Below are 22,197 nucleotides of genomic sequence, written 5' to 3'. Positions count from 1 at the left end.
AATGAAATTATAGTCGTACACAGGATAGGATGTAATATATCCAATGCCAATCCATTAGAGATTCTCATAGAGCCCACCCCCCGTTCTCTTCATACCTGCAGCCATAAGATTGTTTGTTTGATTCCTACACCTCAACACTAAAGTTGCTGTGGCTGTTTATGATCCGATCAGCAACAAGCTGTGCTTAACAACTACAGTTACTCATTAAGCCCATCAAATGAGTACCCAAACCATCCACTGTATCACTGCTCTTCAGAGGGGTCATCAGGTAGGCACCTCCCCTCATCTGTGTTTCGCTGAATTAAGCCCATGACGCCTCCAGAAGGCTCAACAGTGTGAAGTCTGGCGTCCCAGACCCACCCCACTCCAAGCCAGATTTATAGTCGTACCTTACCCTTTACCATCAATAATCATAAGTCAACACTGGCCTCCCTTGTGGCTAAGACTGTACCTAGCCCCACTGACACAATATAATACAGATCAGATCAGAGTAAAATACAGTTAATGACTAACCAGTGTGCACTATATATAAAAGCCTGTGTGTTAAAGATCAACACTGGGAGATAAAGGGAGAGTTTGAAGGATGTGTGTTGTTCTTCTGCTGGTGCTGCTGTGCTGCAGTCTGTTGGAGGAACAGTTGGTCAGTGGAAATGGCTTCACCAATAGTCTTCCTGAAGGCAAAGGAGACGTACCGAGCGGGAAATGGACCGAGTATACCAAAGCTGAAGCTGCAGCTGCAACCTTCACCCCACAAAGCTGTCCGACAGACATCCACTTAGTACTAAGAGAGATGAGCGCTATGCTAGCAGTACTGAAAGTTGAACAGAGTCACACAACAACTTTAGTGAACAACATAGAAAGTAAACTGAGAGCCGGTGAGTCTCTAGTGGAAGAACTGAAGAGGACCGTTCAAGACTTGGGAACCTCATTCAAAAACCAAGTGGAGAACCTGAAGAAGGAGAATCAAGACCTGAAAACGTTATTCAACAGTCAAGTGGAGAACCTGAAGAAGGAGAATCAAGACTTGAAAACGTTATTCAACAGTCAAGTGGAGAACCTGAAGAAGGAGAATCAAGACTTGAAAACGTTATTCAACAGTCAAGTGGAGAACCTGAAGAAGGAGAATCAAGTTCGAGATCTGAATCTGAGCTACACTGAGGCGAGATTTAGGACTGAACTGGAGTCATTTAAACTTAAAAGCAATGAGGAACTGAAAAACTTGAACATTTCATTCAGGGCCACAGGGGACCAAGTGGAGAACCTTAAAAAGGAGGGTCAAAAGAGACAAGTGTCGTTTTCAGCATCACTCTATGGAGGTAAAGATGGTAACACGGGACCATACCCTGCTGAATTTCCTTTGATTTACAAAAACGTCTTCACCAACATCGGCAACGCATACAACCCTGTCACAGGGGTATTTACTGCACCAGTGCGAGGGGTCTATAAGTTTGAATTCTATATCCATTCAGCGGGTGGAACATATACTTCAGTGGCCTTACAGAAGAATGGACATCACGTAGCAGGAGCACATGCAGCTCAACCCCAGGGCAAAGTCAGTGCCTCTAATGGAGTCTCACTGTTACTGGAAGTAGGAGATGTTGTCTGTCTTAAGCTGCACTCAAACACATGGTTATTTGATAACTGGTATCTCCACAACACCTTTAGCGGCCATATGCTTTTCCCTCTTTGAGCAATACTGCATGTATTCGTATGGATGTGTCTTCTTTTTATTGGTTGTTTCTCATCAAGTGATAAGAAAATACAATGCTGAATTATGTTATTCTGATTCATATGTTAGACAATCAGGATGATGAATATTCTTGTCATGACTAAAGTGTGGAACTCATGTTTATGAAGCGATATTTACCTTTGAGTAAGTCATTGTTCATTTGTAGTATTTCTTCCCTGATCAGATATCCACAGTGATTGTGATTAAAATCAACCTGACATCAAAATGCTCATGTACTTTGCCATATTCAACACAATTAAATGTTATATCATTCAGAAGACGTATTTCTCATTGGTCTGTAATCTTTGATCACATTCTAGTGACGTTGACTCCACTTCTGAACATCTTTAAAGGTTTCAAATGAGCTGTACAGTGGGGAAATTTGAATGAACCAATCATAGGATAGCATACTTAACCCCACCCCCTCTTCCCACCTCCACTAATCACAGAGAGAAAATACTAATGTAATGGAAAAGTTGCTACTGAAAATATTTGACAGACTACTATAACAATGTAATTTTTCCTTGCGCAAATCTCTAAAATTACATTTAAACGTTGTCTAAGCGTTTTCCACAAGTTAACCCAGTTCCCAGGAATCTTAAAGGTCTTTGACAACCTTGGCTCAAAATGTCACAAGGACCAAACAACACAGGCCTGTTCAGAAAGGCCAGTTTAGACAGCTGTTTTACTGTGTTTAATGTCATCTATGCACACTCAGATGAATGCAGGTCCAGCACCGTGATTAGAGAAACTCAAATGAGTGGCCGGTCTCAACACTTGAGGTCAAAGTGGAGCAAAATCAGAACATCTTATTTAATCTCATGGAATCTGATGTAGGCAGCCCACAGTTTGCGAAAGGGAAGCCACTCTCAACAAAATGATTTCAGTGGAAACTTAGCAAAAGTAGCAGAGAAGACTATTAGAAGTATGTAGAGCACCTCCAGGGTCAGTGGAGAGAATGTAGTGAGAGTAGAAACAAGGTGATGGCTTTAATGTTACAGCTGATGGGTGCATGCCTGTAGTTCATTCATTCATTATCTGTAAGCGCTTATCCAGTACAGGGTCCAGAGCCTACTTGGAATCATTGGGCGCAAGGCGGGAATACACCCTGGAGGGGGCACCAGTCCTTCACAGGGCAACACACGCTCACACATTCACACCTACGGACACTTTTGAGTCGCCAATTCACCTACCAACATGTGTTTTTGGACTGTGGGAGGAAACCAGAGAACCCGGAGGAAACCCACGCAGACACAGAGAGAACACACCACACTCCTGACAGACAATCACTCGGAGGAAACCCACGCAGACACAGGGAGAACACACCACACTCCTGACAGACAATCACCCGGAGGAAACCCACGCAGACACAGGGAGAACACACCACAGTCCTCACAGACAGTCACCCGGAGGAAACCCACGCAGACACAGGGAGAACACACCACACTCCTCACAGACAGTCACCCAGAGCAGGAATGTTGCGCTACCGTGCCACTCCACATGCCTGTAGTGCCTAATATTAAACAGGAAGTCTGACTGTACATCTGTATATTGACTAAAAACCCCAATGTGTGAAATAAAAATACATTTATTATCAGATAATCAGATTTTTATACAAGTTCATCTAAAAGTTTAGCAGACATTGTTTGATCATTTTTGTAACATGTGAACGTTGGGCATCAATAATAAAACCAGGAAAATTTGAATGCACATCTTTTGCATGAATTATTATTTTTTTTTTAAACAAACAGTACAGATCAGACCACGCTTAGGTCCCGTTCAAGCAGAGAGGCAAACCTGATTGTTCTCACGTATTCTAACTTGTCACTGAAATCTAAACAGTAAAGAGTCACATGAAATCAGATCCGCACCGCTTTATTATTTGCGCCATATTTGTTTCTGCTAACAACTGCTTGAACGTGAGGCCATCTGAATCTGATCTGTTGAAATAAGGGAAGAGACAAATCACAATCCAGAGTTATGGCCTGCTATGTAAATATAAGCCAGAACTTTGTTTAGACAGGCCGTACTGGGTTCTTCCCCCAGACATATTTTGTGCATCAGATCTTCCCTCTGAAGTCTAAACAAATACATCTGTCTGGACAAATACTGCTGTCAGCCACGTTCGTCCTGTAAACCATCACATAAATACCATCTGCAAACCCACAAGCCCAATCGGGTAATGAAACAAAGCAAAGCTAATATGCGTCATTCATTATAGTCAGAGTACGTGGTCTGGTAGATGCATCCATGTCGACCCATGGTTGATGTCAGGGAGTGGGTATTGACCATGGTTCATTCTCCGAAGACGTCAGCTTCTTCAAAGCCCTCTTCTTCCTCCAAGTTTTCGGTAGGATTCACTAAAATAAAAAGCAAGATCACCACTTGTAGTCGTTAGTGACAAACGATCAGGTGGAATTCATGTGTACACTCAGTCCTCACGTGTGATATGTTGGCCAGAGATGAATACGGGTCCTTTTCCTGAACACAGGTGGAAGGTTACAGGAGGCATGAGCTCCAAGCCAGGGAAACTGACCTGAAACACCAAGGGAAAGCATCCACGTGCATGATTAATCTGTATGGTTTAGTAACATCCAACAGCAGTCATCCAATATTTCAGCAGTTAATAATCAATAACGTGTCTCCACAGAGGCACAACTTCAAGCACAAGTACAGGCCTACTTTGGCAATTAGTGTTCTCCTCCAAGCATGTTTGGCTTTCCTTTGACACATTGAAATTCACATATCACAGAGGAAGCCTTTCCCAGCCTGCATCCTACTAGCTTGGCTACATTTTGACTGTGCTAGGTCAAGGGGGTGGACTCAAGTAGCCTCAAGTGGCTTATTTCTATTGCATGGACTGCTTAGTTGTTTCCAATACGTTTGCACATTGCTCCACTGATCTGTAACAGAGAGAACAGAGACTCTGTCTTTGCTAATCAAGTCTCAGCACTGCAGAAACTGCTCTATGTACCCTTTGGAGGAGGGTAGGAAACCTCCCCCCTCCCACCCTAACTTCAGAACATTCATTCATTCATTCATTATCTGTAACCCTTATCCAATTCAAGGTCGCGGTGGGTCCAGAGCCTACCTGGAATCATTGGGCGCAAGGCAGGAATACACCCTGGAGGGGGCGCCAGTCCTTCACAGGGCAACACAGGCACACACACATTCACTCACACCTACAGACAATTTTGAGTCGCCAATCCACCTACCAACGTGTGTTTTTGGACTGTGGGAGGAAACCCACGCAGACACAGGGAGAACACACCAACTCCTCACAGACAGTCACCCGGAGCGGGAATCGAACCCACAACCTCCAGGTCCCTGGAGCTGTGTGACTGCGACACCTACCTGCTGCGCCACCGTGCCGCCCAACTTCAGAACAGTGCTGTAAAAACAAAAGCCTCTGGATGCCATTCCATCACTCCCATGAATGCAGTTCCACTGCTCCACAGCCCAGCACTGGAGAGCTTTACACCTGTTTCAATTATGAGCAAGCCTCCCATTCTATTAGCAATGCTCTTCTATGGAGATTTACACAGCGGTGTGCACTTCAACACCAGGGTCAGCGATAGATGTGCTCGCAAACGAATGAATCCATTCATTAGAGGGGGCGTGTGCACCCTTTCAGACACAAATATAATGGAAATGAACTTCGGCTCATCCATTTACGATCACGCCTATTCAGAAGCATGACTCACCATGGGCATGCAGTGACGCAGGGTGGCGATGGGAACGGGTTTGGAGCCGCCGACGCCGTCAGAAACGGCCACCACATGCATCTCGTCTCCTGCCTCCGCGCTCAAGCATATCTGCACAAGCAGCAGGCAGAAAGCAAAATGAAATTCAAATACCATTTGTCCTCCCTGAGCTTGGAGGAGGCTTCTGTCAAAGCTCTATGCCTGTGGAGCACCATCAGGCCGGTGCATGTGAAGACTGAGTGAGTGCATTAAAAACCATGAGCCGTGCAACTGCAGCACACCCGAGAAAAAAAAAGAGGACTGCTGCCATTCAAAGAACTGCCTCGTGCACTCTCAAGGTCCCTCCACTCAGTCAGTAGTGCCTTTCTTTTGTTGAAGCAGTGTTTTTTTTCCCCCACTGTTTTATACAGCGTCTGCTGCACTGAATACTTTAGATAAAAATTACAGGCTGTCGTTACATTGTTAAATCCATTGCTGAATCAATAACGACGCAGCTAAGGATTGGCCTCTATATTTTGACCAAAATTTATTTAATGAATCAACAGGAGAATGACTCCAGGACCCTGCAGAGACCAATATGTGGACGCGAATACCCCTCATATAAATGTATTTGCAAATAACACATGCACATCCAGCAGTACACTTTAAATCATTTCTAAACTACAGTTGCTGTACTGTACAACAACAAAGGAAGCACGCAATGCTCGTAGAGGCAGTGGGAACAATGCTCAAACAGTGCGATTAAACAGCGAGTGTGTGCTGGAGAGAGACTGAGGCGGTGTGAAGAGGTGGGATGCTACAGTAGGGTATGTCTACATCTCACTACATTTGCATGGAATCAGCATAGTGCTCCATGCTCCAGTTTTGCCTTTGGGACATTCTGGGATTGGGATCCGCGGAGCTGTAATACATTTCTCAACATAAACAATTCACTCTAAACTGTGACTGGCTGTCAGACCTACAGCACACAGCAAAAACAGAAACTGGTTAATATATTGTAATATATTAAAGATGGCAACCCTAGTACTCAGCAAGTGCACAATCTATGGCACTCTTCAAATATTTACTATCATTTGTCATTACAAACTACAATAACATTCATTCATTATCTGTAACCCTTATCCAGTTCAGGGTCGCGGTGGGTCCAGAGCAAGCCAGGAACACACCCTGGAGGGGGCGCCAGTCCTTCACAGGGCAACACACACAAACCTACGGTCGATTTTAAGTCTCCAATCCACCTACCAACGTGTGTTTTTGGACTGTGGGAGGATATTTCGTTGTTATCATCGTTTTTGACATTTTAGCTGCCTCACGCTTGAAGATCGAGGCCTTCTGGACCATAATTTTATACTTAATCCTTTTCAAAACCTTGCATACTGCTTAAATATTAGAAACCAGTTTAGTTTTACAGGTGTACGATGGAGTAATCTTCCATATTTCGGCAACAAAATGGGCATTTATGTATTAAAAACATTAACGGATGTTTTGAAAGCATTGTTCTGCCTCTGCTTGCAACACACATGCAGTCTCCAGCCTTGCCTTTAATAGTTAAACATGTTACGAGGTCTTTCCAGTGCTTTACTGCTCTAGATAAGCTCAAGCCTGATGGATTAAACCAATTAGTCCTTTTCATCAAAGCTACTGAAGGCAGAGCATCCAATTTAATTTGTTCGTCAACTTTGTGAAGTGCTGGGACACGCCTTGTCTGGGTTATTGATTGGTTTAACTACTGCATGATAAAATAATACTGACATTCTCATGCTCTGTTAGCTGATGCCCTAAAAAGCTCAGAGTGGCTTTGACTTCTGATGTTCCTGCAGGAGTTCACAAAGATCAAGTATATTGAGCTGGCTTGTGCAACTGGTTGCCTCGGGCCTAGTCTGCTTCTTCTCTAGCTCGACCCCACGGATTCATCCATTAGTCATGAGGGAATCTGATCTTACTGTTTTGATGAAGAACTGATTCTCCAGAAGATCGTCCTCCACCTCAAACACAGCCGTGGTCTGGGCAGCACTGAGCTCACATCCTATATATTAAAAAAAGACAAAACTGTATGGCATAGTCTGACACAAAGAGCGGTACTGAGAGAAAGACAGGAACTCGGGAGGAGATAGAGCTTACCCCAGTGAACACAGACTTGATCAGAAATTGATGAGGAGCTGGTCAGTTCTGAAAGGCTAACTGAGGCTATGGAAACATCTTCAGTGACTTCAGTCATTTCAGCCAGGGCCCACAGTCTGAAACAGGAAGAGGAGGAGGTTACAAATAGTGGGAACAATGTATTGATTTATTTAATTAACGACTCTAGAGCAGGGAAGAGTAACCAGCAAAATAAATAACAACAACAATAACATACAAGTTAAAAGCACAGGCCTGGTCCCCAACAGAGCTGCCCTGGAACTTTCTAGTACAATCAGTATTATTAGAGTTTGCTCGGTCTGTTTCTGAAATGGTTCCCTATTCCCTGGTTCCCTATGTAGTGCACTATTTTGGGGTTCTGCCATTTTGTAGAAGTGTCCTAAATTCCTTTGAAGATTCACGTTTATACAAGGATGCCTACAAACATCGCCAAGGACCTGTTACCCACGCAAGCAGCAGATTCACTAAATTAATATGATGTTTTAAAGCCCTCACTACAAGTGCTGAGTGGTTATAGGAGACTGGAGGCATGATGTTTATAGACGTAGGGGTCCATTTTGAACAACGCTTAGGCCATGGTCATGAACAAAGCTCCAGTCATGGGTGAAACCACCCCAAAAACTTGTCTCTACTTATTATAGTTGTGTTTAGAAGCTATTAAGCAAAGATAAAATACCTTAAACTGGTTAATATATAAATCTACACCTTCACTTTTATTCAGTATGTGTGGATCTATGAATATACAACTATTCCCCACCTCTCTCCACTTACCCCTGCAGCTTGAAAGCCCAAATCTGCAGGTTTTTGGAATTGGTTCCTTGGCTTTATGACATATGAAACCCTGGCTGGCTGAATTTGCCCATCAGACATTCTTTGGTACACTGCCGTTTCAAACAAGTACTGCAAGTTGAAGCTTCCTAAAAGTCTTATCATTTCCATGTAGCGTGCTGAGCTAAGTTAATTTTATTTTATTTAACCTTTATTTAATCAGTAATTTAAGAATAGCTTCTTATTTACAATTGCAGTCTGGGAAAAGGCAGAGCTTCTTGAAAACACTCATTAAGAACAATGCAAAAAGTCAAGAATGTGACAACAATGAGAACAAACCAAATACAAAACAACGACAAAACTAAGATGCTATCTGTGTACCAAACACTCTTGAAATTAAATATCTTTCTAAATTTCTGCAGCTGCCTCGTAGTACAACAGTCAATAAATTAACCAGGCCACTGGACATTAGTTAGGACTTTAGGCTGCATAGGGGACGTTTTGAAGCATTTGTACATCATACATTTGTTATTATTAATAAAGTCATTTAAACCATATAAGGCCTGTAAACGTAACTTAAACTTACTGAAAATGACAAACTCCAACTCCCAGACGCTGACTGGTGGGGATGGTGTTCAGTGATTAATGAACATCAGCTGAGAGTGGTGATTGTTAGGTGAATCTCAAAGAGTCGATTCTTTAACTGTACAGCGACTTGGAGCAGGTGAATCGACTCTGAAGAGTGAATTATGATTCTGAGAATCGAACTGCTTTGAATTAACTCAGTTCCATGTGTACATTTTAAGCAAACGTTAATCTTAAAGCCGGACACAATTTGTCCTAATTTAGAAATAAGTATAATATATTACAGTTTAATCCTACCTCTGTTCCGGAGGTTGTCGTTCAAAATACGGACGTTTTATACATACATAGCAGGTGAGTCGACTCTTTCGCCTCTAGTAAACTCTGAATCGTCACTCGCTGATAGTAAATTTGTTTCTGAAGGCGGCAATTGAATTGATATTACTGAACACCACTGAACGTTAGAGGGCGCTGTAGGACCTTATATGTACATGGATTCATGAACTCTGTCGGTTTGTGTACACTGTGTACTGCTGTGTACTCTCTGGTACAAATAAATAAATAAATAAATAAATAAAGTCTGCTATGTGAGCATGAAATGAAACACTAGGCATGAAACTGGCAAAGGACAACATAACATCATATTTAATTTGTTTGAGGTAATGTAACCTCGGTATGGGGGCAGAAAAACACTTTTGCTTGCGGGTAGGTTTTTAAGGGAATGGTAAACACGGTAAACTGTAAAAAAATATATATATATAATAATAATGAAAAAGAAATCATAATAATTAAAAACTAATTACAATAGCAATACTTTTTTCCCACCGTTTATCTCTCTCCTCAGAGGCCAGGACATCTGGGTGGTGACCAAATTTGGCTTTTTTTAAATTTCAGTGAGCCTACAAGATTTAGGAGTCACCCAGTAAAGTCATGTGGGTAGAAAATGCTGTGCCGACCCTCTCTTTTTTCACTGAAATGCTGAAACATGGCTCAAACACAGCCTGAGTTAGCATTAGCTTTGTAGCTGCGGTACACAGCTAAGCAAACTTAGCACAGCAAGTTTATTATGAGGCTAAAACAGTGTAATTTATTGTTGAGAACCATTTCATTAACTCACATTTTTCAAATTCACACTACTCACTAACGCTTTGGTCGACTACTTTACATTTTTTATGGCCCAACCTTTTTGCTGAGGGGAGTTAAACCATAATAAAGATCAAGTTCATTCCAAAATTCTATCCACCAGAGCAGAACACATCACTTTGCGATAGCTTGCAGAGGAGCAATGACTTCTACGTTATTTGCTTTTGTCAGTTGCAGATATCTCAGGAACACAAAAAAGATTACACACATGACTATCCCAAGGGCCTTGAGGTTGTGAACTGCCACCATACTGATCGATATCAGCGTTAGGCCTCTGATAAACGCTCCCTTTGGGTTGTCAGATTACTTCTACTAAAGTACATTCAAACAGAGGTCAGTGCAGCAGTCTCAAGCCACATCCAGGCAAAAACCTGCTTCCTTTAATCAAGTAAGGATTCAGACAATCTCTAACATGCACACTTTTTAATGTTAAAATGTGCCTTAGTATATAATTACAAAATAATATATAATAACATAATAATGAGTAATTGTCCCGATATAAAGACTTGGTATCTCAAAATAAAGGCTAATTTGATTAAATATTTGGAATTGTAGGATATGGAAATGGCTGATGAATGAAGAATAAGAGTTAGAACATTAACCATTAATATCATTCCGTTGTATTAAAATCACATGTTTAATGGAAAATCAATAAAATTAGCCTAATTATGTACTGAATTAGGGGCGGCACGGTGGTGCAGCAGGTAGTGTCGCAGTCACACCGCTCCAGGAACCTGGAGGATGTGGGTTCGATTCGCCCTCCGAGTCTGAGGAGTTGGTGTGTTCTCCCTGTGTCCGCGTGGGTTTCCTCCGGGTGACTGTCTGTGAGGAGTTGGTGTGTTCTCCCTGTGTCTGCATGGGTTTCCTCCAGGTGCTCCGGTTTCCTCCCACGGTCCAAAAACACACGTTTGTAGGTGGATTGACGACTCAAAAGTGTCTGTAGGTGTGAATGAATGTGTGTGTGTGTGTGTGTTGCCTTGTGAAGGACTGGCGCCCCCTCCAGGGTGTATTCCCGCCTTGTGCCCAATGATTCCAGGTAGGCTCTGGACCCACCGTGACCCTGAACAGGATAAGGGTTACAGACAATGGATGGATGTACTGAATTTACAACCAACTGCAACCAACCAACTGTGGTTTCCTTCTGGGCCTTCATTGTAAACGTTTGGCTTTGTGTAAGGGATTTATGTCCAAATACAATAATGATATTTAGTCTTTTTCTTAATTGTTTTTTTTATTTTAAATCTGATGTTGAAGTGTACGTGCTATCACTAATACTAACGCTACTAAAAAAACTAATTTTCAAAACATCTTGTTCCAGTTGCAACAACTAAATAACAAGACTGAAACATAGGAATCCTTGAAGGGCCTGAGAACAGAAAAACCTTTATTTATTTGAGTGATTTTGTCATTTGTTCACATTTAAGGGCTATTTTTTCAAAGGAATGTTTAATGGATTGTCCCACGTATTTGTGGTTTGAAGCCCCTTGAGCTTCCTGGCACTCAGTGGCCCCTGAAAACTGGCCCTTTTGGCCTGGTCAGTAATCCATCCTTAGCTCCTAGGAGACTGCTTATACCACTTATAGGAACAGCCCTGATCACAGTCTTGTATCACACACCTAATCACAATGATATAAACGAAGGCTAAAGCAGATAAAGGCCAAGACGAGAGACAAATATGGAAAGAGTGCAAGAGCTATATTTATTAGTTTTATTCTAGGGAAAAAACAGGGTCCGGCTGATTTGTATGTCCAAAGTGGCCAAATTTCTTCTCATAATTCCTGTTCAAATATGGAAAATTACACAGAAGCCTCAAAAGCAAAATATATCACATTTCATTAGCTGCACTCTGTCCTTTGCTCTTTCACAGCATCCATTCTTTTCAGCAGACATGCTTTCAGTTTTCTCTGGATATTTTCCACACCTGCATTTTCTGTTTCTCCACATCAAAGCAATACCAATCACATTCAGTGATGTGAAGCCATGGACAGTCCATTGTTCTGATTGAATCCTTTTGTGTCTATTTCCTATTCTCAGTAATCTGCAGCCCTTCAGCTCCATAGTGTTGAATTGACTCCTCATATTTAAAGAATGGACAGAAACATCTGTTTTTGTTTGTTTGTTTTTGTTTAAAATCTGAATCAAACCTGGATTATTTCTTAAAGATCTCTGGTATTCAGAGTTTGTGGTCTACCAGGTTTTGCACATACGCCCACTGAGGTGGTACCCTCAAATATTCATAAATATTCATCTTTAGTTAAGGAACATAATTGTACCTTATTCTATTATAATTGTACATTCATTCATTCATTATCTGTAAGCGCTTATCCAATTCAGGGACGCGGTGGGTCCAGAGCCTACATGGAATAATTGGGCGCAAGGCGGGAATACACCCTGGAGGGGGCACCAGTCCTTCACAGGGCAACACAGACACGCACACACACCTATGGAAACTTTTGAGTCACCAATCCACCTACCAACGTGTGTTTTTTGGACTGTGGGAGGAAACCGGAGCACACGGAGGAAACCCACGTGGACACAGGGAGAACACACCACACTCCTCACAGACAGTCACCCGGAGGAAACCCACACAGACACAGGGAAAACACACCACACTCCTCACAGACAGTCACCCGGAGGAAACCCACACAGACACAGGGAGAACACACCACACTCCTCACAGACAGTCACCCGGAGGAAACCCACGCGGACACAGGGAGAACACACCACACTCCTCACAGACAGTCACCCGGAGCAGGAATCGAACCCACAACCTCCAGGCCCCTGGAGCTGTATGACTGAGACACCTACCTGCTGCGCCACCATGCCGCCGCTAATTGTACATTACGTTGTTTTAATTTACATAACTCTATGATGAAAGTTTACAAATATTTACCTCTTCTTCTGTGGAAGAGAATGTACCTACTTTACACAACTGGACTCTAAAACAAGTGTTGTACCTTGTAAAGTTTCTTTTGCACTGTGAAAATACCATACCTACTTCACATTGTGTGGAATGTTCATATTGAATGGACCAATAGAAATTCTCTACAATTGCTTGGAATATATTTTTTTACATTGTCTTTCTATTGACAGTTAAGAAGGTTATGTACTTATCTTGTAAAGCTGCTATTTTGAAGATGCATGTTTGTTTTTTGGGCAGCACAAGTATCAAAATGTAAATTTAATGCTTTGAAGAGGAAAAATATGTTCATATCAACACCAAAAGAGGTTTTATATTTAACCCAAATTCCAGGAGAAACATCTGACTATTTTCTCAACTCAGGGCGCCATATCTTTATTTGCTGATATCTGACCCTGTGAGACTGATCCAGAATGTTGTTGATGAACCTCAGGCTTTTGGTTAAACATTAAAATTCCACCCAGGTTTATGTCTGGTTTTAACTAGGCCACTGCAGGTTGTTTACCTCTTGCCATATACAGTATGTATGTCCTTATTTCCATTCATCCTTATGGGCTCTTGTTACGCTGAAAATCAGACCCTCCTTTCCTGCTTATGGGAAACCGAGCTGCAGGTTTTCATTAAAGCAGTTTCTTCATACATACACATATATACATTACCATATACTGTACTCTCCTGGAACCTTCCTCCCTCCCAAACAGCACAGTGCTGCTATCACACTGTTCCACACCAGAGAGATGGGTATTTTTGGTTGTTGATTTGCTGAATGAGCGCACTTGGCGTTGTCGTAGCCTCTTGGATTACTCTCCATCTTGTTTGCTGATCCAGTTTGGAGGAAGAAGCTGTTCTAGGCAGAATGAGGGTGACATAATATGCCTTTTTCTCGTTAATAATTGTTTTAACAAGTGTTCTCAGTTAGAGCCGAGGCTTCCAGAACATTTTCAAACCCGCCTCATGCTCTAGGTGTTTTCGCAGCATCCTGTGTAACGCCAGGGTTTGAGACAGTGAATGCTGATGACCATAATTTCATAAACAATTCATAATATATACACACCTATTAGCCAAAACATTAGAGCCACTTCCTTAGTGCTACATTCATTGTTCATTTATCAACTCCACTGACCATTCAGAAGCAATCCATCATTTACAATCCGTCAGAGACAGTAGCTCATCTGTTGTTGCACAGTTTGTGTTGATCATCCTTTTGTCCTTCATCAGTGGACACAGGAGGCCTTTGGCTGGATATTTTTTTTAGGTTGGTGGACTTTTCTCAGACACTGAGAGTTTTAAAAACTCCAGCAGCACTGCTGTGTCTGATCCATTCATACCAGTGCAGCATACAGTAACACACCAACACCAACACTGGTAATATAGATAAAGCAACTAGAAAAAAGGAGGTAATTATAATGTGTATGTTTGTGTCTCATATATGTCTCTGGATCTGTCCCAAATCCTAGTGAGCTCTCTACATAGAGAACATTTTAAGACACGTAAGCTGTCCCAAGTAGATAGCTGCCTCAGTAGGCAACATAATGAGGTATGATCGAATTTTAAGGCAGCATCGGCCCGTTCCTCAGCTGTGAAGGCAATCCCATGATGCAAGGCAGGCACAGTTCGTGTATTTCGTTGTTCTCCCATAGTATTAGTGAAAAAAAGCGCGATAAAAAGACTTGAAAACCTCGCGCAGACGCGACGCAAGCCGCTGAGGTAATTAACACCGGTTACGGGCGGTGGGCGGGAACAAGCCGTGACGCAATCGCTCTTAAATTAGAGCGTCTCAATAATTTGCCTCACGAGGACAGACGACCGTTAGAACGCTGCTTACTTAAAGGCTAAGCACCACTTAATGGACCTCCATGAATATTTCACATTATTGTAGTTACTGACAGATATAAGTATGAATTAAAATGAAAATAGCAGCTTAATTTGCTTTAAAACTAACAATTTTATTAAATTGACGGAAAAACCCGAGCTCACTACAGAAATTCTTGAACGCGACCGTGACGTCACTTGTGGACAACAGCTGAACAACGCCGCGGTAAAACACCGTTATGACTGACTGTTATGACAGTATCTAGCTAAATAACCAACATTATTCATGACAATAGCCTAGCAATAAGCTAAACTCAAATTTAGAGGTACCGTTATTCTTGTAAATGTGATCGAAGTCGAACTCGAATTCATCCGACACTATAAACCTCCGTAATGCAGCTACGTAGCCGAGTATAATCTGAGACACCGAGTTTAGCGAGTCAAGCTAACGTTAACTAACACCAACTAAAACAGGCGAAGTGAGTGTCCTCACCCTGTTTACCTCCATGTTACAGAGGCTCTTGAACACCTTTCGTTGGTGTCCTTACATGCCCATATTGTTGGAAAAGTGCCAGTGAAATGAGCTACAGATAACGGAGTGAGCGGATGGTCCTTTCCAAAGTGCCCGTTTAAAATTGACAGATTTAGTCCGTTTTCTGGATATTTTGGGATGTTTTGGGCCATTTGTGCACAGATGTCCCACTGTACATTGAATGATTGCAGCCAAAAACAACACACCTTTTTGTCATTTTGCATTAAATTAAGTGCAGCTTCTAGAGTTGTTGTCCACCATCTACGTCACAGGCAAGACGCCTATTAGAGTTGGGGGGGACCAACGGTCTTTTAAACCTTATTCCTTGAATTAGTAAGAAATAACATGTTTTCTGACTATCAATAAACACAAGTTAGGAACTCAAACTCCACTGTATTTATTTGTTTGACACCTTCATAGAGCTGGTGCTTAGCCTCTGAACAGTCTACGTAGTCAGTGCCCACTTAGGCAGCTCACTAGGTTTTGAGCAGACTTTCCATGTACTATTACTGTTATGATCAACTGCAGTTGAACTGAAGTCTTGTGAGAGAAAACACGACCCATGAGATGTGACTAAAATGTGCGCACAGTTTATGTTACACAGACTACAAAAATATGAGTGAGAAGTTTTATTAAAAATGTATTAACAACACTGTCTCCACTGAAATTAGTTACATTTTTGTTGTCAGCTCAATTAATTCACTATGGGCTTGGAACTGAGACTTGGAACTGCTCTACAAGGAAGGGCCACCATTGTTCCAAAGATATTCCATCAAGCAGCTGCACTTGTGTTTTCTTGGGAGCTGTGTGGTATAAGATGTAGAAAAACGAACACAGGCTAATATTATGTTGCAGCGGGCTGTGAAGTAGCAAGGAGCAAAAATGTTGGACCTAAGAGCACATTCATGATCCAGGATTGCTGAAGGCTATAAAAGCTTTTAGTTTGGAAAGACCAAAGGTCAGTTTCCAATATCCCATGTCTTAATTGCTTTAAGGTTGGAGGCAGAATGTGGTTTTTTTTTCCTCAACAACCTCCAAACTGATGCTCAAATATCTGGGACTCTTAGCCAATCGATGCTAGGCCCTTTGCCATGATTGGCAGTGATCTTGCTGTTGTAAAGAAGATGCCTTCAGAATCTAAATTCATTGGTTCTTAACCTCAAGGTGACCCCCAGGGCACCGTTTGACCAGCAGGCAACTTATATTTTGGCCTGGTGTCTGTTGCAGGGCGGCATTCTTGCAAGCATTGTTTCGGAGGGTGAGTCCAACTGTCTACAATGTTGCTTTCTAGATAGCTGACCCATCCAGCCAGCTCTATGGCTTTGTTATCTGTTAAGTTTAAAAGAAATTCCGTCCTCCCGCCCCCATTCTCGTCTCAAGCCAGTTCCAGGAGGGCGCACACACGACTCACGCTATCCTCGCTATCGCCTGCCTCAGCTTATCTGCCCTTCAACACCCTGCCCACAGCAACAGTTTATTTGAGGGGGACAGAAATGCAAGTCCCCCGCCCCAGAAGTCAAGCTCTGAAGGTGGAACTGGCTTGGTTTTCATTCCTCTTTACCAAGGTGATGTTGTAGATGAAACTATAGCTGGATTCTGTGCTTTCAATGTTCAGTGTTGTTTCCCCTCTGTAAAAACACTGCTCTCATTTTTTTAAAGAAGTAATTCCCCTTTCCTTCCTAGATTCACTAGAAATGCAGGTTGGATTAGACTTAAAGGGTCTGCTCATTTTCCTTCAGGTGAACAGTTCTGGGATTTGGTCAAAATACCACAAGGATCAAACAACACACCACAGTTCTCCCCCTGTCATAACAGCTTTTTTCAAGCTGATCAGTTTCAGCCTGTTTACTTTCAAATTTGAGGAGCCCAGGAGCGAGGTACTGTTATTTCTCTGTGCTAATTGTGTTTGTTTTTTTTTTATCCTGTTTATCCTGTGTGTGTGTGTGTGTAACGTATAATTGTAATTCAAAGATCAAACATTCCCCTGCTCTTTTGTCCTTTTATTATGACTTTTATATTGTAATAATTATGATTATAAGTATAAGTATTAAACATGATGTTCTGTTCTTGGGGATTATATTGTATCCAAAAGAATGTGTTTAAGATGATGATTCTGAAGATAGCGATTTTAATGAAGTACATTAACACATTCATTCATTCATTGTCTGTAAGCACTTATCCAGTTCAGGGTTGCAGTGGGTCCGGTGCCAGTTTTTCGCAGGGCGACACACACTCACACATTCACTCACACTTTTGAGTCGCCAACCCACCAATCTAGGAACGTGTGCTTTTGGACTGTAGGAGGAAGCTAGAGCACTACCTGTTGTGCCATCTTGCTGCCCTCAGAGTACATTGATACTTTATTTTATTTGTATTATTTTTTAAAATAAAATTACAATTGTAAATATGGTATAATAGTTAGGGCGGCACAGTGGCACAGCAGGTAGTGTCACAGTCACACAGCTCCAGGGGCCTGGAGGTTGTGGGTTTGATTCCCGCTCCGGGTGACTGTCTGTGAGGAGTGTGGTGTGTTCTCCCTGTGTCTGCGTGGGTTTCCTCCGGGTGACTGTCTGTGAGGAGTGTGGTGTGTTCTCCCTGTGTCTGCGTGGGTTTCCTCCGGGTGACTGTCTTTGAGGAGTGTGGTGTGTTCTCCCTGTGTCTGCGTGGGTTTCCTCCGGGTGACTGTCTGTGAGGAGTGTGTGTGTTCTTTCTGTGTTTGTGTGGGTTTCCTCTGGGTGACTGTGAGGAGTGTGGTGTGTTCTCCCTGTTTCTGCATGGGTTTCCTCCGGGTGACTGTCTGTGAGGAGTGTGTGTGTTCTTTCTGTGTCTGCGTGGGTTTCCTCCGGGTGCTCCGGTTTCCTCCCACAGTCCAAAAACACACGTTGGTAGGTGGATCGGTGACTCAAAAGTGTCCGTAGGTGTCAGTGTGTGTGTTGCCCTGTGAAGGACTGGGACTCCAGGGTGTATTCCCGCCTTGCACCCAATGATTCCAGGTAGGCTCTGGACCCACCGCGACCCTGAACTGGATAAGCATTTACAGATAATGAATGAATGAATGCAATAGTTACCTTAATATGACAAAAGAGCAGGTCAATATTTGAATTACAGCTAAATGTTTTAGGCACCAGAGACTATGAGATTAAAAAAGGTACTTATCTGAGCAGTAAGTGTTTATTTGCTAAAAACAAACAAACAACATACAAATAGCGCCCAACATTAGAATAAAACCAAATCACATTAATCCAGTTTGATACTCTGTGTGTGAATGTGTCGGTTTAACTTTTTCCAAACCTCTCCTCGTGGAGTCGGTATTATTTGAGATTATCATCCTATACCTAGCTTTAGCGATTAATAAATAATGATTTTAATTACTGTGTGCTGTGGATTTAACAAATTCATGCAAATCAAGGAGAATCTGAACAAAACATTGTTCTTCAAACTCACTCTCACCTACTACTTTATAGAAAATAAAAATACACACACACACACACACACACACACCCTCTCGTCCTCCTGACAGACCACACATCAGGCTGCTCGCATTTTGCTCCTGTGTGGATCTACAGTACTGCAGCACAAAGCTCCGCCCTTTCAGGTCACCATGGCAAAGCAGCAGCACTGTTGGTCAAGGACATACATTTTGCTCATGAAATTTCGCTGACTAAAGTCTAGTGTGACCATAGCTTTGGTCCGTGTATCTGAGGGCGGATGAACACCACCTGAAGAGTATTCGGTTTGGTTTGAGGCAGATGGTATCAGACCTTCGGTTTGAAATTTCGGACAGTGTTTTTAAAGCCAAAGAATGCACACTGATACTCTTTCCCACTCGAGCGTATATTTGCTTTGGAGAATCTGAAGGTGCTCTACTGTTCCTCAGTGCTCCTCCTTAATCTGATAGACTATTCTAGGAAAACTCTCCTTCTGCTTTGATTCCGCATTATTGTTGTGGCTTGGAAGTGGGGGACTTGAAGAGATTGGCATCTCCAGCCATGAACATCTGTCTGAGGGCAGATGGAGCCGAGCTGAAGTTAAATTTAGAGTTTAGGAGGTGAGCATCGTCAACATGTTGGGCTCAGTTGCGGTAGACTAGCCTTGGAAGGCTAGGAATGCACCAAACCAACTTGAATGTACGACCTGAATGTAGGTGGGCTATACGTAGGCGGACGGAACTGTGTGAAACCCATTAAGATGTGTGTCACTTAGCATTTGTTGCTTAAAACAACCTTAAAAGACCTTGATTAGTGTTCTCCTCCAAGTGTGTTGAGCTTGTTGCCATTGTGTGATTGGTGGAAAAGTTGTAGCAAACAAAATGGCTGTGTGCCTACCTTCTTTGTACTGTTTTGTCTCAATGGACAACATCCCACCGCAACCACTGGACATTTGGACCGCCCAGACAATAGTTTTGAGCCCCCCTGTTTAAGATGGTCTCTATAGCTTTGTTTGGTGTTGTTTGTTGGGAAGCAGAATCAGGCCAAAGCAGATAGGAATCAGGCTGAACTCCCCGTGGGGTTTTGGTTAATTGTTTCCATCCAGTGGAGCTAGAGGGAGATAAGAGTGTTGTTGTAGCTTGGACGGTTGTATTGCCACACTCATGCTCACTGACCTGCTCCTAGGTGAAGGTTTGCGGTGAAGCAGCCCAGGGCTATGTGGCATTTAACACCGCAAAGAATGAAATCATCTTTACTCTGCTCAATTTATCTAATACTCCTCTTTATAAAACACCGTATACAGCCATGAAAGTGCCACAATAACTGGTTGAATATTCAGGTTGTTTATATTAAAGGTGCGCTAGGCAATTTAACTGCAGTGCTATCACTTTCCCTGTCCGTCCTATTGTAACTCACTGACCTGGCTGCCAGAGGTCACACATCCTGAATCTCGACACATGCAGCAGCGCATTACTCAAGGGGACCTCTACTGGCCAAGTAGGTGAACCACAACAACAATGATGATAGGCATTCTGGTCCAGCTAAAATGTCCAGTTTTTAGACAGGTTTTCCCAAGCACACAATGCACGTGTGCTGATGCTATTGGTACAATAATTATCTTTAATTATCTAATTATTATTTAATTATCTTTAAATCTTCATATTTTCAGTTTATTCTTGCTAGTTAAAAATGAAATATATTCACCTACTGCACCTTTAATAGAATGTGTCATTAAATCTGTTTTATCATTATCATTCATTATCTGTAACCCTTATCCAGTTCAGGGTCGCGGTGGGTCCAGAGCCTACCTGGAATCATTGGGCGCAAGGCGGGAATACACCCTGGAGGGGGCGCCAGTCCTTCACAGGGTAACACACACACACACACAGTCACACACTCACACCTACGGACACTTTTGAGTCGCCAATCCACCTACCAACGTGTGTTTTTGAACTGTGGGAGAAAACCGGAGCACCCGGAGGAAACCCACGCAGACACAGAGAGAACACACCACACTCCTCACAGACAGTCACCCGGAGGAAACCCACACAGACACAGGGAGAACACACCACACTCCTCATCACAGACAGTCACCCGGAGGAAACCCACGCAGACACAGGGAGAACACACCACACTCCTCACAGACAGTCACCCGGAGCGGGAATCGAACCCACAACCTCCAGGTCTCTGGAGCTGTGTGACTGCGACACCTACCTGCTGCGCCACCGTGCCGCCCCATTTTATATTTATATTATTATTAATATATAAATATGTCTTTTATATTAATAAATACAAATTTATGGTAATAAGCAATGGGCCCCTGTCTGTGGGGTGTGTGCTAATTTCCTCCCACAAACACGTTGGCAGGTGAATTGTGTGTGTATGTGTGTGCGTTGTGCCGAATGTTTATTCTTATGTCTTACAGTGCCTCGGAGCAGGATGAATGAATGAATTTCACCCCCCCCACCCCAACCTTGGAAATTTTCTCTATAATGTAATCTTTCTAATTGTAGTCTTTTTGCTTCCAAAGCAGCCACTGTTCATCACACAAGAGCTGAACACATTCACAGGGCTTTTCACTGTGTGCAGCACTGGCTTATATCACACCACACACCAAGACAAACCACAGGTGTTCACACATGTCTCCACATCTCTTTGGCGTGACTTTATAAACCCTGTGTTTGGGAAGAGAGTGCTGCAGGGACGTTTGCTCTGGGCCGTGGTTTTGGATTAAAATGATCTCCAGAAAAACAGCTTTTACAGGAACAGTTTATGCAACTTTCCCCTCACCCCAAATGTTTTCGTTTTGATACGTATCAAGATTTACTTTGCGTCTGAGGTTTGTCTTATCAGACATAAGCTAATGAGACAAGCAAGTAATGGAAGTCTATGCAGCATCATTGAGCACTGTGTAAATGGATTAAAATGAGTTAAACTCATTCAGAATAACAATGAACAAATTTGGTAAAATTAATTAATTAATTAATTCATTCATTCATTCATTCATTATCTGTAACCCTTATCCAGTTCAGGGTCACGGTGGGTTCAGAGCCTACCTGGAATCATTGGGCGCAAGGCGGGAACACACCCTGGAGGGGGCGCCAGTCCTTCACAGGGCAACACACACTCACACATTCACTCACACCTACGGACACTTTTTTTTTTGAGTCGACAATCCACCTAATTTGGTAAAATGTCCTGCAAAATAAGAATTAAAAAAGCGAACCAGAGAACATCGTATAGGGTTGAGGGTTATGATTATGTTAGGGCTAGGGTAAGAGGAAGGGTTGGGGTCGGAGTTGTGGTTGGTGTGTGGTTAACGTTACCATGCCAGGTAGGCATCAGGAATTCATGTATCCTTCTGGAAACCTATACTCTGTACACATTGGACAAATCCGGGGAATAGACTTTACGCCAAATATATTTCAATTCATGTTGGT

The 22,197-nt window shown here is 42.6% G+C and overlaps 1 protein-coding gene across 3 annotated transcripts; it reads right to left on the bottom strand.

Annotated features, from left to right (window-relative positions):
- Nucleotides 1–3,342: 3,342 nt before the first annotated feature.
- npm2a (nucleophosmin/nucleoplasmin, 2a) lies at nucleotides 3,343–9,082 on the bottom strand. Of its 3 annotated transcripts, none has more exons than XM_066644086.1 (6): nucleotides 8,344–8,362; nucleotides 7,555–7,670; nucleotides 7,377–7,459; nucleotides 5,434–5,544; nucleotides 4,172–4,265; nucleotides 3,343–4,089 (listed from the first exon to the last, which is right to left on the bottom strand). In XM_066644086.1, exons 2-6 carry the CDS (start codon nucleotides 7,649–7,651, stop codon nucleotides 4,025–4,027), a joined length of 450 nt encoding a protein of 149 aa, XP_066500183.1. In that variant the 5' UTR covers nucleotides 7,652–7,670; nucleotides 8,344–8,362; the 3' UTR covers nucleotides 3,343–4,024. The 3 variants fall into 3 exon arrangements, with proteins under 3 accessions (XP_066500183.1, XP_066500184.1, XP_066500182.1); XM_066644087.1 differs by lacking the exon at nucleotides 8,344–8,362 and adding an exon at nucleotides 7,790–7,808; XM_066644085.1 differs by lacking the exon at nucleotides 8,344–8,362 and adding an exon at nucleotides 8,927–9,082 and having other exon boundaries at nucleotides 3,344–4,089.
- Between the last annotated feature and the right edge of the window lie 13,115 nt (nucleotides 9,083–22,197).

The sequence above is a fragment of the Hoplias malabaricus genome, chromosome 14 (genome assembly GCF_029633855.1).
Source record: "Hoplias malabaricus isolate fHopMal1 chromosome 14, fHopMal1.hap1, whole genome shotgun sequence".
NCBI classification, from domain to species: Eukaryota; Metazoa; Chordata; class Actinopteri; order Characiformes; family Erythrinidae; genus Hoplias; species Hoplias malabaricus.
The sequence above is the reverse complement of the archived record's forward strand: the minus strand, read 5'-3'. Positions and strand labels throughout refer to the sequence as shown.